Here is a 16,390-nt window from a genome sequence, read left to right as displayed (position 1 = left end):
CCATTTAATTCTGGTATTGTTCTCAGCTGCTACATAATTCATATTGCTCATTAAAAGGCAGCATCTCTGCAGTGCTCAGAGCTTTCCCAGCAGATTCCATTTCAGAGCCAGCCGTGCATCCCTGGCAGACTGGCGCCTCTTTGTCACACGGTCACCATTCCATTCCCCAACCTGTGGTCTAGGTGGCTGAGTTACAGAATTCAACAACCCAGCTGCCTGGAAAGCATCACGGAAAGGGAAGATGTGCAAGGACAGAGGCACACGAGAGTCAGAAGGCTTTACAGGAAGTATTTCCTCGCACTGAAGGATCCTAGGTGTCTGAGGAATCTGAGATGCTAAACCCATCAGATGAAGTCTGAGCTCTCAGATTGTGTGAATTAGCATCCTGGTCCCAATGCGTGCTAGTTTTTTGTGTATTGGCAATTTATGTAATCTCTGTCTTATTTCCTCCACTTGCAAAAGGGGACAATAATAATTATTCCATCACTTTCATTGTAAAGTTAAAATAAGATAATTTTACATAGTAGGTATGTAATATATTTTATTTATAATTATTAGTAGCGCCAATGGTAGTTTCTTCATTGAGGGGACTCATGACCTTTATATTTGTTGGTGAACACAGCTGCTCCAATTCCTCTTCAGGAATCAGTTAAGTCACTTTGCTTAAAGTCATCCCCCTTCCTGGACAGCTCAAGTCTGATGACTGATCAATACAGGAGTGTAGACCTGCCACCTTGGTCTGATTTGGGGCAAAGCTGAGGATCCCTTTTTGATCCAGGACTTCCCATGGAGTTGACTGAGGTTGTTTGTGGGGCTGCACTGTAGCCCAGTCTACATTTCTGCCTAATCCTGCTTTCTTCTCCCATCCTCTTCCTGTCCCATGTCATCTCCAATGCAACAGGAGTTGGTTCCAAGTGTACTTCTTAATAAGGATCCTGCACACCAACCCCACAGAAGTCAGCTTTGTTGAGTACGTCCCTTTTGACAATGAGATTGTGAGACTATTAAGTCCCCTCACTCAGATGTTGCATTTCATGGCCCGAGACCTGAGGCCATCAGAGCTCACCTTATCAGTTTTGGCATGTTCTAGGGTGTTTGAAGGTCACAGTAACTCAGTAGTTCTCCTGGGAACTGGTCAGCTTCAGGCCATTTTCCCACTGCCTGGGGAACCAATCATACTTCTAGTAAGGGGAGAGTACAAAGGAAGGCCTCGGACATCTGACTGGAAACACTCACTGTGGTCCTGTGTCTGGTTTATGTGTGACATTGGCAGCCCAGTCAGCAATAGATACCTTCCATTCTGGTGATCAGTCATTTGACCTCGTTCTCTGAGTTCCCGAGTTTTGGGAGTTTGGTAGAAAACAGAGCCCAGAAGAGGTCCCTAAGGGGCTGAGTGAAACTCTGGACATTTTTCCTGTGGGGTGTTCACATTTGCCCACTGGTAACAGGATGAGTTGGTTTTGTACATATACAGATTTCAAAATTTCCAGGGACTCTTTCCCTTCTTTTCAAATAAATACAATTGTTCTACTCTTGCAGCTTCAGACTCCTAGTCTGTTTTATTATAATTTCTCATATGCCACCCACAGTTATTATTAGCCTTATGTTGTATAATATTAATATCTCTAAGTTCAGTTCAGGAACTTAAATTCATTGAAACAATAAATTACTCTCTTACTGGATTATAATTAAAAAAAAAAAACTTAGAAAGATTAATGAATGAATTTTAAGGAAACAAAAACTAATCAATCCATATTGTAGCCAAAGTGACCTTTCTAAAACATACCTTGCTTAACATCCTTCACTATTTTTCTTACTGTGCCTTAAAGATCCTACATAATCTGATATTTATTTATATTTTCAGTTTCATGCCTTACCATTCCAGCTCATCACAGTCCACACACACACACACACACACACACACACACACACTCACTCATACTTTTTCAATTACTTTTTCAGAAAGGTCAAATGTAGCATTCTGTTTTGGAATACAATATATTTTTCTCTGGTTTATGGAGGCATTTTTAATTTGTTTCCTCTTAATTAAGTATTGAACAACTTGATAAACCACTATGTCTGCTGTCATGTTAGAAGAGGCAACTAATTTCATTTAAATTGATAAATTGGCTTTAGATGTAGGTATATCCTTAGGTAAGGTAATATATTGATGTTATTGCTTTCCTTGGAATATTTTTTTCCTTCTTTGGAGTTTTTCTTTAGCTTTAGGAAAACATTATTTTGATGGGTTATAGGAGAGACCTACAGAATTGTTTCTTTATATTGTTTCTGTAGACCCTGGGGTATGATGAATGTGTCTGTAATGAAGGAGGGATAATAGAGACATTTCTGAACCTCCACTTTACCTCTGCAAAGCTATATATCTCTTTTGAATGTGGAAGATAGTCTATATACAAGCCAGCTCATCTCTCAAATAAGGGATTCCAAGGTGTAATTCTATAGCAGAGGAACTTTTAACTAGATCACCAACTTACACCATACACAGGAGTAAACTCAAAATGATAAAAGACTTAAATGTAAGTCTCAAAACTATAAAAATCCTAGAAGAAAACATAGGCAGTAAAATCTCAGACCTCTCATGGAGCAGAATTTTTGCCCGTATTATATCCTATGGCAAGGGAAACAAAGGAAAAAATAAGCAAATGGGATTATATCAAACTAAAAAGCTAAGTACAGCAGCAAAAAAAAAAAAAAAAAAAAATCTTCATAATGAAAAGGAGCCGAGTATTTAGGAGAACATATTTGCCAATGATACATCTGATAAGGGGTTAATTCCCAAAAATATATAAAGAACTCATACAATGCAATAAAAGGAAGACAATCCAATTTAAAAATGAGCAAAGGATATGAATAGACACTTCTCCAAAGAGGCCAAGAGACCTTCAAAAAAATGCTGTGTCATTAATCCTCAGAGAGATGCAAATTAAAACTACAATGAGGTATCACCTCACACCTGCCAGAATGGCTTTGTCAATACATCAACAAACAACAAGTGATGATGAGGATGTGGGAAAAGGGAACTCTAGTGCACTGCTGGTGGGAATGCCCACTGGTGCAACTACTGTGTGAAACAGTATGGAGTTTCCTCAAAAAATTGAAAACGGAACTGCCGTTTGACCATAATCCCACTTCTGGGACTATATTAGAAGAAGCCTGAAACACTAATCAGAAAGAATATATGCACCCCTGCCCTGGCTCAGCGGTTAGAGCGTCAGCCTGCGGTCCACAGAGACCCGGGTTCGGTTCCTGCTAAGGGCTGCAGTTTGTCCCCGCCCCTGGTTGGGTCGTGTGGGTGGTGGTCAGGTGGTCACTCGATGTGTCCCTTTCACGTCAATGTTTCTCTCTCTCCCTCCCACTCTATCTGAATAAAAAATGGAAAAATGTCCTCGGGTGAGGATAAAAAAAAAAAAAAAAAAAAGAATATATGCACCCCTATGTTCATAGCTGTGTTATTTACAATCCCTAAGATCTGGAAACAGCTCAAGTACCCATCAGTAGATGAGTGGATAAAAAAGCTGTGGTACATTTACACAACAGAACACTATGCAGCTGTAAAAATGAAGGATCTCTTACCCTTTGAGCCAGCATGAATGGACCTAGAGATTATTATGCTAAGTGAAATAAGACAATTAGAGAAAGACAAGTATCATACGACCTCACTTTTATGTGGAATCTAATGAACAAAATAAACTAATGAACAAAATAAGTCCAGAGACATGGATGCATAGAACAGAGTGATAGATCTCAGTGGGGATGGGAAAAGATTAACCAAAGAATGTATCTGCATATTTGGATAGCCCGTGGACATAGACAATAGTGCAGTGAAGGCCTGGGATGAGGTGGGTGCCAGGTGGAGGAGGCGCAGGGGGGGAAATGGGAGACATCTGTAATACTGTCAACAGTAAAAATAGATTTTAAAAAATGGTTAATAAAATAAAGCATAAAGAACTTCTTAAATTATTTCCCATCTGGTTATGTGATAATGTATAATACAACTGTGAAGAGTTTAAAACACGGGTTCATTGACCCGTGAACCAAGTTACAGAAAGAAGATTTTTTCAAATAGATTTTGCCCACTAATTTTTAAGGAATAATGTAAAAAAATAAAAAATAAGTAAAAAAGAAAGAAAGAAAAGGAATCATTCTAGCCAAATGGAGAATCTGATCCCATTTTGCAAACTTCAAACATGAATTGTATCTATCTTGTTTTTAAAGTTACATGTGTTCTTTATGGAAATTAATGTTAAAAACAAACTGATCATTTTTAAACAGAGAAATTGAAGACTTCTAGTGTTTTCCCTTTTTGATTCCTCTGATATTTCAGTTCTAGATTATAAAGTACAAAATGAACTGAATTGAAATTCTGTATTCTATTTTGTGGCCTTTAGTCACATGCTAACTTTGCTTCAAATAACAGCAGGCCTGTTTATAATTCTCAATTTGTAACAAACATTTTACATTTTACTATAACATAAGTGAAATGTATCTTACATTAGCAATTGTCTTTTAAAAATGTTTTCTGATATTATATAAATAAAACCTCCCCTTTAAAATTTGATAATTTATAGGGTAGAGAAGATTTCTTGAAAAGACTCACTCGAGGTACTGTGGCTAATGGAATGATGACTCAGGTAATCCTAATTTGCTTTTAATATTTTATTATTCCTTTAATTTGCATTTTACTTAGCATTTTCAATTTGTCTGTAATGAGGCATCTTTTTACTACTTGGTTTGCAAGCCAGCAATTTTCGCTCCTTAGCTGATGACAGTTGCCCTCCGTGTAGGACGAGCAGTGTCTGATCATGCATAAAGACACTGACTTCCCATATACATATCTCATTTTGTGACTTAATGGGAATTTCTTACAGTCTAGTAAAAGGGCAGTGGGATCTTATTCCTAAGTGTCTCTTTAGTTTGCTTTGTGATGATATGTTTTCTTTACTTTTAGTGTCTTTCAATTGAATTTCTTTAACATTAAAAAAAAATGCTATGATTTTTAATGTAAAAAAAATGAGACTGAAGCATTATAGCTAGTAAAATCAATTTTAATATTTTTATCTTTATCTATACCACCTACATATCCTTTGAAACCCAGGTTGGGTATTTTGATTCCTAGCATCTCTCTAGAATGCCTCCCCTTAAAAATACATAAATATTTTAAATTATTAACAGAAAAATAAAATCAAGAGACAAAACAGTGTTATTTTTAAAGATCATTTGAAACTATCTGCACCTCTGGTCCTCTTTGAAACAAACACACATTTTTCAATTTCTTCTATTAGGAAATTTAACATTTTCAAACATATAAAGCAGTGTTTCTTTACCTCCATAACATATGTTTGAAAATGCCAAATTTTCTAATTTACATATTTAATAATGCTATAATCTCTCAGCCCTTTTTTGCTTGATATTTTGTTATTACTTTCTTGTTGATTGGTAATTTTACTTGGTCTTAGATTCAGGAATTAACATATATTTCAATATTTGTTGTTAGTGTATTCTCTAGCCTTATTATTTTCAATTGCTTACTCAAGAATGTTTGATTTTTATTGTTCATTAATATTTTTCTCATCATTTAAAAAATAATAACTGTACACTCTTTAAATTTGCTATATTCATACCTATTGCTTTTTATGTTGGCATTTATTTTTTTATTTTCAAATAACAGCAAATTTTTCTTCCTAGTACAAGATGAAGACAATAAATGTTTAGGTAATTAATAACTGAATGAATTATTTTAAATCTTTAATGGCAGAGAAGATTGTATTCCATTCATGAAGTACTGGTATTTGAGAAGGAGGAGTTTATGAAGAAGAAAGCACTATATTTACTAACACTGGCAGAACTAAAGGAACCTCTGCTTCAAATGGAAGAAGAGTCTGAAAGACTAAAAAATCTCCATACAGAACAGTTTGAAGTAAGCATTTCTAATTAATCCAGAAACTAATTTTCAGGAATATTTAGGTTGATAAATCATGTAAATGATTTCATATTATTGGGAAATTATGATTTCACATAGGAAGACATAAAATTGTGGACAGAATAAGTAACTATTTCATAAGCACACACTGATCAATAGTGGAATTACATAGAAAGACTATTAATGCTATTAAATAGAACCCTGTACTGTATCTTAGAATGTATTTAGGAAAAACACTCTTCAAATAGGTGAGTAGTGATTTATTTGGTGTGATTGCTGCCCACTGAAATTTTTGATACATGCAGAAAATAGCTAGGATGAAAAATAAAGCAAATGTCAATAAAATAGTTTCAAAACAACAAGTTCATGGCAGTAACTGATATTACTAGCCCTTCCCAAAGAAAAATTTAGTAGAAAACTATGTATACATCATGTCATTAGTCTTTTGGAGAAATAGAGGGTGTGGTAAGAGTTATACATTCTTGTCTTTAGGTGCAGGGAGTACATACATATTATTCATTTGGACCGTTTGACAGCAGGATTTTTTTTTATCATTGCAAATTATAGTGTAACTTTATATTCTTAGTATTTAATAATTTTCAAAATTTATTTTATAATCTTTGTGATTTGCAAAGTGTTCCTAATATAAATGTTTATTTTGATCTTCAAAACCTCCCTATGAAAGAGGCAAGAGAAAGTTTATCTCTATCAGACACTTGAGAAAACTTGGACCTAAATGCATGAAGCAACTTGTACAAGTCCATCAAGCATGGAAACAACAAAATCTGGGTATATTACCCTACTTAACGCTTCTAAATGCTTATCCTAGAGCTCATGTAACTAAGACCTAGTGAGATAGATTTTAATAATGGCTCCTCCTTACATTAATAATGGGATTTATTAACTGCATCAAAAGCCTCAGTACAGTCCGGCTGGTGTGGTTCAGTGGTTGAGCATTGACCCGTGAACCAAGAGGTCACCGGTTCGATTCCCAGTCAGGGCACATGCCCAGGTTGTGGGCCTGGTCCCCAGTGAGGGGCATGTAGGAGGTGGCCAATCGATGTTCTCTTTCATCGATGTTTCTATCTTTCTCTCCCTCTCACTTCTTCTTTCTCTAAAATTAATAAAGGGAAAAAATTTTTTTAAAAAGCCTCAGTACAATAATCTGGATATGACAATGAATTTGAAAACGGATTAATGACTTTTGTTTCCTCTTATTTTATAATAGCTATTGTTTTTTATCTTCTTGTAGTTTAGTAATTATTTTTGTTTTTATTATATTTTAATACTTTATAAATTATAAGAACTTTTATTTAGCATAATAAATAAAAGAATACATTTTTATATAATTTCTGTAATGATTACTGACCATTTTATTTGCAGGTTTAATTTTGGTTAAAAGATTTTAAATATTGTCATGAAAATATATAACTTCTATGTGAGTTTATTAGTGTTTGTTACTTAGCTAAAATTTGTAAGATTTGGTTTTCAAGGGAATTCAAAGTGAATATTGGGATTGTGGATATCATAGTATGTTTTCCTACTTTGTGTGTAGTGCTCCTTACCCTTTGTATCAAAATATATCTATTGCTATTTTTAGAATAGTCACTTGGGAACTATTTGATCTAGCGGGATAATTGGATTGTAAATGCTACACATCTTAATTTCTGAATGTCTCCTAGCTACTAAATAATATAATTGAAAAGAGAAAGCATATTAAAACACATGTGGAAAAAACAAAGGAAAAATTGCAAAAAAAGGAGAAGAAAACCCAAGAAGCACTAACAGAATCTGAGGTAAGAAATTTAATATGAAAAATATTTTAATTTACACTTTATGTCAATGAAAACTATTCAAGCAAATTTAATTTTAGATGGATGTCTCTCATCACTAATTGGTTGTAATAAATTGATTCTGCATATGCTTCTGTGTACACGTGCATGGATGAGTGCCTGCCTGCCCCCCACCCCAGGTCTCTTGTGTTCATTTTCCCTCTCAGTGTCTTCCCCCTTGATCGAGTGTATCCCTTGTTACCTTTCCTACAAAGTGGAGGTAGAAATAGTGCCATATTTCTACAAATGAAATCAACCTTCAGACTCAAACATTTGTTAATATCTGACATCTAAATTTACCCTCAAACTGCTATGCAGGCAGCATGAACAAATGGCTATTATCAAAAAACTTCAGGTCTTTATCAAAATTATAAATATTTACTTCCTGAAAATCCTTGTACCTAATATTCTATCTTTAGAGAATCAGTGGATTTGGGGAAGTAGAGCTAGTCCATTGCCTGTAACTTGATATTTTCTGGGTATGTTTTAAAGGTAGTTCACAATAGGATTTGTGAGTGGACAGTATATGGGCTATGAGTTAGAGATGTGATTATATAATTTAAAAAGTTTGCCCTCTACAGGGCCACACACACACACACACACAAAAACCATAAAAAAATTATCTAGGAAAATTATAATAATAATATCTTTAATAATAATAGAGTATTAATATGTTACATGTTTTCTATATGCCAAGCATTGTTCTAAGTGCTCACACATATTAACTCATTTAGTCTTCATGAAAACTTGATGAAGATTATGCTATTATTATATCCATTCTCAGATGAAGCATCTGATGCCTTGTTTTTTATTTATTTCTTTATTAATCCTCACCCAAGGATACTTTTCCACTGATTTTTAGATAGAGTGGGAGGGAGGGCGGGAGGGAGAGAAAAATCAATGTGAGAGAGACACAGTGATTGGTTGCCTCCCACATGACCCTGACGAGGGCTGGGGTTCAAACCTGCAACCTAGGTACGTGCCCTTGACTATAAATTGAGCCCAAGACCCTTTGGTCCATTGGCTGATGCTCTAACCATTAAGCCAAACTGGCCAGGGCTGATGCTTTGTTTTTTTAATAATTTATTTTCATGAAGTTCATTAGTGTCAAGTTCGGACTCACTATATCTGGCCCTGGTTCTGGATCTATGCTCTTAACTGTTATGTTATCCTAGTCCAATCTTGACTACAATGAAGTACAATCAAATCTTAATAATAAAAAATATAGCTAAAAGAAAAATATATGTGGACTACTGGAAATATTTTAAAATTACATTTTATTATTAATTTGCTTCTATGTTATGGAATATTTAGAAATACAAATTACCATTTATTTATAAATGACTGATAATGAATTATATAGCAAAGTTGGGCTAAGGCCAAACTTCGGTATTACCAATGCATTGTTTTGCTAAGAAAAACTAAAAGTATTTGGCATATGTATTAACAACAAAAGAGAAGAAATTAAAACTAACAATAATTGAGAGAGAAATATAGGAAAAGTTAAAAGAGACATAATTATATAGAGACGTGAAAGAGAGAATGCTACTTTGCATAGCAATTAAAAAAAAATCTACATGAAGTGTATATTTCATTTATAAAACATAAGTGATGAAAACTGGGTGAAGGGAAATAACACAACAATAGATGAATAATTATAAATATAATTCGTCCAAACTTTACCACTAAAAGCAAAAACAAACCCAGATATTTTACAAGCTTTCCTACAAAGACCAGGTTCATGGCATAAGAAAGAGTGGAAAGCTTTTAAATTCATTCCATAATCATATAACATTGAAACCATAACTGAAAATGTTAGTATTAAAAATCTATAGGTGATCTCACTTATGAATGTAGATGATAAATTCTTAAATGTATCAGCAAATTGAATTTTAAAATGTGCTAAAAAGAATATACTATGTAAAATAAGATTCCTTGGAAGAATGTGAAAATGGTTCAGTATAAACAATTGTATTAATATAATTCACTACATTTGTAGAAATGAAAGAAATTAGCCTAAAATATTTGATACGATGATATATCCACTAATGATTAAAAAAACCCAACTCTTACCTGTCTAGAAATTGAATAAAAACATCTTTACCTTGATATATGTGTTACAGTGTGTCTACCAGTGTTTTCCATCAAACATCATACTTAATGATGAAACATGAAAAGCATTTCCATTAAAATCAGGAACAAAACATTCATACCAGCTGTTACTACTTGGCACACTACTGTTATTGATAACAAGTTACTTGTAATGTCACAAAAGATAAAACATATGTGTTCATCCCTGCAACAGAAAGCCACCACAGTTCTTATGTCCATATCTAAATATTAATTTCAAAAATATTATCTAAAAATTGCCAAAGGTGCCATATCTAACAAATACAAACCAATTCCAAGAAAAATATGGCTGAATACTATGTGTGTGTGTGTATATGTTTGTGGTGCTCAGTATTATAGAAGCTATTAGAAGTTGGAGGATTTGAGAAGGGTTAATTTTATTTGTCCTTCAAATTTGTTTGTCTTTCCAATTATTATCGAGCACCTTAAATATATTAAATATTGTTGGAACTTGCTGGAGTTAGGGAAGTAAAAAGAGAACTTTGTTAACTCCAGAAGCACATCATTTTGTTGGGAAGCAGATGAGGAGACAGCACATTAATACATTGTGAGCAGAGCCATGACAGCTATGTAATGATGTGCGAGAGGGTCGTGGGGGAGGAACCCGGAATGAACTGAGGGAATCAGGGCAGGTTTTGCAAAAGAGGTGATGTCTAAAATTGAGACTACTAATGGGATAAATGGAGGTTGGATACTTGCCATGATATTGAAGAGAATAGAGATTATGTACACAAAACACCTAAAGGAATAATTGGCGCTGAAGGAATTTTAACAAATGGTTTATATTATTATTATTATATAATTTTTGGCTTGAAGAAATAAGGTAAGGGCATTCTAGAAACACACACTGTGTTTACAAAACAAAGAGATCATGTGAGAATGCTCTGTGTTTGTGGAATGGCAAGTGGTTCAGTATGGTCAGAGTGCAGGGCACCTGTTATAAGTGAAAGGAGATGAAGCTAGTGAAACGGGCAATGCCCAGATGAAGAAACACCTGTGGGCCATGCTCTTGAAACCCATCCTGTAGTAACTTATAAACTGTTTTAGTATCAAACATTACTAATAGCATTTATTGAGTATTCATTATACTGATGGATTTATAATCAGTGCTATAGATACCATTTTCTATCTTCTAAGAACTTAAGTTCTAACACAAATAATTTTATCTTTAATGTGCATAAGCATTTCAATCATGGGCCAAGCTAAACAGTACTACTAAATTTTTACTATTTTGACTCCAAATTAAATCTTAGGTATAGAATTTGAACTTATTACATTTAGATAACATATTTATTAAATCCTAATAAAAATGAAAAATATAAATTCACACAAATAATTTAGAATCTGAGTATAATTTTTATTACTATTTTTTTGTTAATCCTTACATAAGGATATTTTTCCATTGATTTGTTTTATATATATATATATATATATATATATATATATATATATATATTGCAAAGGAGGGATGAAGGGAAGGAGGGGAGAGAGAGAGAAACATCGATGTGATAGAGACACATTGACAGGTTGCCTCCCTCATGCAACCATGCAACCAGGGCTGGGGATCAAACCTGCAACCCAGGTACATGCCTTTGACCAGTAATCAAATCCACGACCCTTTGGTCTGTGGACCAACACTCTACTGCTGAGCCAAACTGGCCAGGGCAATTACTTAATATTTTTAAAATGTATGGTTTGAATGTTTTTGAGATAAGGAAATAATGAAAAATGTTTTATAGCAAAACATTAATTAACTGCAATTCAGATTTCCAGACCTTTCCAAGTCTGGACATGACTTTGGGTGGAAAGCCTGCAAATTGCTGAAACCTTTGTCACCTAGGCTAGAGAAAAAAAAAGAATAATAATAATAAAAAAAATGGTCCAGCCAGGCCGATGTGGCTCAGTGGTTGTGTGTCAACCCAAGAACCAACAGGTTGCCAGTTTGATTTCCATTCAGGGCACGTGCCCAGGTTGTGGGCCAAATCCCCAGTGGGGGGGAGTGCAGGAGGCAGCCAATCGATGTTCTCTCATCAGTATTTAAATCTTTCTCTCCCTCTTCCTCTCCCTTCTTCTCTCTCTAAAATCAATAAAGGAAAAAAAAAAATGGTCCAATTATAAATGTACTGTTTTATGCCTCTGTTCCCATTTGCTCTGGTGCTGCTTCAGCATTTATCAAAAGATTTACAAATGGCTCTTGGAGTCCTCAAGCTTTTGCTCACTCAGATATGCAGATGTGTACTCTTGACATATGGCATCTAACACTTTTTTCTCTACAGACTCAAATAACTATAGGGATGTCTCTGATATTTTTGGTACCATGGAAGGAGATACACTGCTCACAATGACAAAGCATCACTGGTGGTACCTATGTAAGGTACCAAAGTGCAACTTTTGTTTTTCACTGCTGTCTGCAGGAAGCACAGTCTCTTTCTTTCCTTTAGGGTAGAATCCTCTGCCCCACCTTCAGCACTGCTGATTTGGCTAGTATGGTCTAAGTTGTTGACACCATTTCTTCTGAAGTTTTCTGTTTTCCGTGAGAATCTTCACTCAAGATTAAGGCATGAATTATGGACCTCACTTGAAAGTTGAGTTCAGTGATAGATAGCATGCTCTTTTCAGAGTTGCCTATTCTTTGACTCTGACCTACTTACTTTACTCCTTAATTTTGCCTCTCCATATTCTTTTTATTTTTTTAGGTTGATTTTTCTCCCCACTCTAACAAAAGATCCTGGTGTGCCCATTGAAGAATCCTAGTCAGCTGTCTTTCACCTACATTCTGATATTAAAAAAAAACAACAAACAAAACCTTCATTTATCTGTAGAAAAATTTCAGACCTTCCAGAAAAAGAAAACAGGGAGGATATGTAAATCAAGGACAGTACCCAATGTTCAACATTTTGGACAAACAGCTGAGCTTTATAGAAAAATAAGTATAAAAGATTAGCCACTTTTGAAATCTATAAGAGTAGAGAAGGAATTAGGGTGCATGAGGGGGAAATGGAGAAAAACAGGAGCATAGGGAGCAGTTGAGATCTGTGCCATCCTTTGAAAGCGTAGCACTAATTAGAAGCCATGCCAGACACGGGTACAACAGTAAGTCAGTCACCCAGTCAGTAAATCGACAGTCAGTCAATATATACACCAACAGACAGGAAGGAATCATGCAAAATCACATCTCCCATCTGGAATTGCACACGCTTGTTTTGGAATTTGCACTGGAATTAAATATCGATTTTTTGAAAGATCAGAACAATATCTATCCTTTCCCACCTCCAGTGTACATGTTTGAAAGCCAGTGACCACATGTTTGCATCTTAAAAGGATATGACTTTAAAGTGTGCATGTGTGTGTGAGAATGGGGACAAACTAGTGCAGGGGGGAGAGAACAGAGGAGAGAGGAAGATCGATGGTGGAGAGAGAGAATAGATAGTTCCAACCCATAGTTCTATCTTCTACAAAATCTCATCAGGTGTAACAATGGAGAAAAAACATAAACATAAATCATTGCATACACACACACACACACACACACACACACACACACACACAATTTGTAAAGAGAGAGGAAGGGAGAGGGGGAGAGAGGTGCCCAACCAACTGAGCCACACTGATCAGGGCAGTTATTGCCTATATTGATAAGAAGTTACTATTTGCTTTTAATTGCTTATATGGCCAAACATAAGTATGCCCCTAAATCCTAGGATTTAAAATAAAACATCTCTGAATTTGTTTTCCAGAAAAAACACTCAGTAATTTTTAGTGAAGTAGAGAGAACTAAAAGTAAAACAGTTGTTTATCAGGAAAAAATAAATAAGTTGGATAAGGATCTAGAAGAAAAAGAAAAAGAAAAGAGAAATATTGATCAGATACTTGAAACTTTGAGGTAAGTACTTAAATCGTATCAAAATATCAAATGTTTAATATATTATTTATAAAGAAGATAATTCATATTTAAACTGATTTGTATTTTCTATCATAGTTTGATGTGTAATAAACATGTGCTATTTGATAATTCTGGTTTAGAAACAAAGTTATAAATTGCTTTTATTTTTATTGCTCCCATGGGTTCATTTTAATTTGAATAACTGGGAATGCTTCTCTTTTTCTAGCATAAGAACTTTAATTTCTTATGAACTTAATAAACCTTCCCACAAATTTTAGTATTTCTCACTTACATGACATAGTTAGTAACATGGTTTTTCATTCAGACTTTTAAAATAACTTTTGAGGTAAGTGTTTAGAAATAGATGTTCTACACACCTTGTGTACTTTATTCTAAAACCTCCTGTCCAGTCCCCTCATTAGTCGGGGCATACCTACAAGGGTTAGCAAAGCCTGGAGAATGATTGTGTTCTAAGAACCTTAGTGTATCCATAGACCCTCACTTAGGACTTAAATCGTCTCCATTTACTCCTTTTGGTTCTCATTTCCTCTTTTGTAATACATTAAGAACAGGGGTTGGAAGGCTATTTAGGGAATATGCACTGGTCACATTTAGGAATTATACTTTGATATAAATATAGAAGGCTAAAAAAACTTCACTGGTCATTCTATCAATCCAGTATATTATAATTATTTTTCATAAAATGACTGAAAAACAATAAAAGTTAATAAGGGAATTGATGGGATGATAGTAGTTTTTATTCGGATTTTTTTCTGTTTCCAAGTTTTATATGTTGAGAATTACTTTTATATGTTGAGAAATTGTACAGAAAAGTACAATTTATTTAAAAAGAATTGTTCATGGAACAGAGCAAGGCAAGCTCAGGAAGGGATTGAGTTTATTACCATGTTTTTCTTAAAACTCACCATTGAGCATATTCCTGGATGTATACACCAGTATTATTATATATTTTTTAAATTATGGAGTTTATTCTTTTGCCTAAAATCAGTACTACATAAAATACACCACTTATAAATGCATTGCCTTTTCTGTTATGTGTTCCCAGGCTGTTTTTTCCTTTTGTTTTTCATATATATAATTAAAATATTTTATTTCACAACCAACATGTTAACCTTTCATTTAAAAGTTTAACTACTATGTTGATATACAATAAAGTATAGCTTTTTTCACCTTTAAAAGAAGGAAGGAAGGAAGGGACAAAAGGCCAGAGGAAGACTATGGCACAGCCTAGTACTGTACACCCAAATGGACTCAAGTCTAGGCACTCAACAAGGATTCGTTGGCTATTACCATAGGGTGAAAACTTATTTTTCATCTGATCATATAGCTTTATCTGAAAAATACCAAATCATATTCAGTATATTATGTAAGAAAACAAGGAGTCCGGCGGATGTAGCTCTGTGGTTGAGCATCAACCCATGCACCAAGAGGTTACCAGTTCGAGTCCCGGTTGGGACACATGCCCAGGTTGTGGGCCAGATCCCTGGCATGGGGTCTCTCTCTCATCATTGTTTCTATCTCTGTCTCCCTTCCACTTCCTTTCTCTATAAAATCAATAAAGGAAAAAAAAAAAAGTAAAAAAAAAAAAAAGAAAGCAAAGAAACATGTTATATACTTTGAAAGATATTTATCTACATTGTTTATTATCTGTAAGAATATTTTGGGACTCAAAGGTATTAGTCTAAAATTACATAATTCACATTCAACTTATAGAACAAAGTTTGCTGTAAAACAGAATGCTCTCTTCATTGGCAGCTGCCCCAGACATCTCGTGTTTACTTTGTCTCTTGATTGCATCCTTGTCTCTTGTGCTTCATTCAGTCTTGTGTTGTTTTGTACAGTCTACCTGCTGTACAGGTTGTAGCCTAGGAGCAATACCACATGGCCTAGGTGTGTAGTAGGCTATGCCATCTAGCATTGTGTAAGTGCACCCTGTGATGTTCACACAATGACAACACTGCCTAACAACACATTTCTCAGAGTATATCCTCGTTGTTAAGTGCCACGTGATTGTATTAGGAATAATCTATTGGTATTTTCAATAGGTGACTGTGTCAAGTCAGTCATTATTTATTAAGAACCCATAGTAAACCTAGTGCCAGGCACCAAGAAGAACAAAAAAATATCAAGTGGGAAAGTACACCTTCAATTGTCTGAAGATATTTTTAGAGAGACAAACCTTGCATATGCAAAACCATTGAAATGTGTTGATAAAAATAATAAAAATAATATTTAATAAAAATAGGAACTATTAAGGCTACTCTTGGCTCCCATTACCTTTTTACAATTGTTTCTTAACTAGAAGGTAAAAGATTCTAAACCCAGACATATAGGACTTCAGAGTTTGTTCTTCGTCCTTGTGAGAAACACTATTTTTGTGTATACATATACATATACATATACATATACATATATATAGGTTATAAAATGTATAATTAATAAAATACTATATTGAATATAATCTAATATCAAAATACTTAGTGTAGAGAATAAAGTATATGTGGTCAAGATATAGTGATGTTTGCTGGGAGCAACTATGAGAGTTTTTGTTTTGAGTTGCACCTGCTCCTCTGTGAATCTCAC

At 34.4% G+C, this 16,390-nt stretch overlaps 1 protein-coding gene across 1 annotated transcript in view; it reads left to right on the top strand.

The window, feature by feature from the left end:
- CCDC178 (coiled-coil domain containing 178) overlaps positions 1 to 16,390 on the top strand; it is a 390,130-nt gene that overhangs the window by 117,380 nt on the left and 256,360 nt on the right. The window contains exons 13-16 of the mRNA XM_036245789.1: positions 4,590 to 4,652; positions 5,777 to 5,938; positions 7,624 to 7,737; positions 13,641 to 13,786. Coding sequence (XP_036101682.1) covers positions 4,590 to 4,652; positions 5,777 to 5,938; positions 7,624 to 7,737; positions 13,641 to 13,786 — 485 coding nt within the window. The remainder of the gene's footprint in view (positions 1 to 4,589; positions 4,653 to 5,776; positions 5,939 to 7,623; positions 7,738 to 13,640; positions 13,787 to 16,390) is intronic.

Source organism: Molossus molossus, unplaced genomic scaffold (assembly GCF_014108415.1).
Source record: "Molossus molossus isolate mMolMol1 unplaced genomic scaffold, mMolMol1.p scaffold_m16_p_6, whole genome shotgun sequence".
Lineage (NCBI taxonomy): Eukaryota > Metazoa > Chordata > Mammalia > Chiroptera > Molossidae > Molossus > Molossus molossus.
This window is presented reverse-complemented; position numbering and strand designations above follow the sequence as displayed.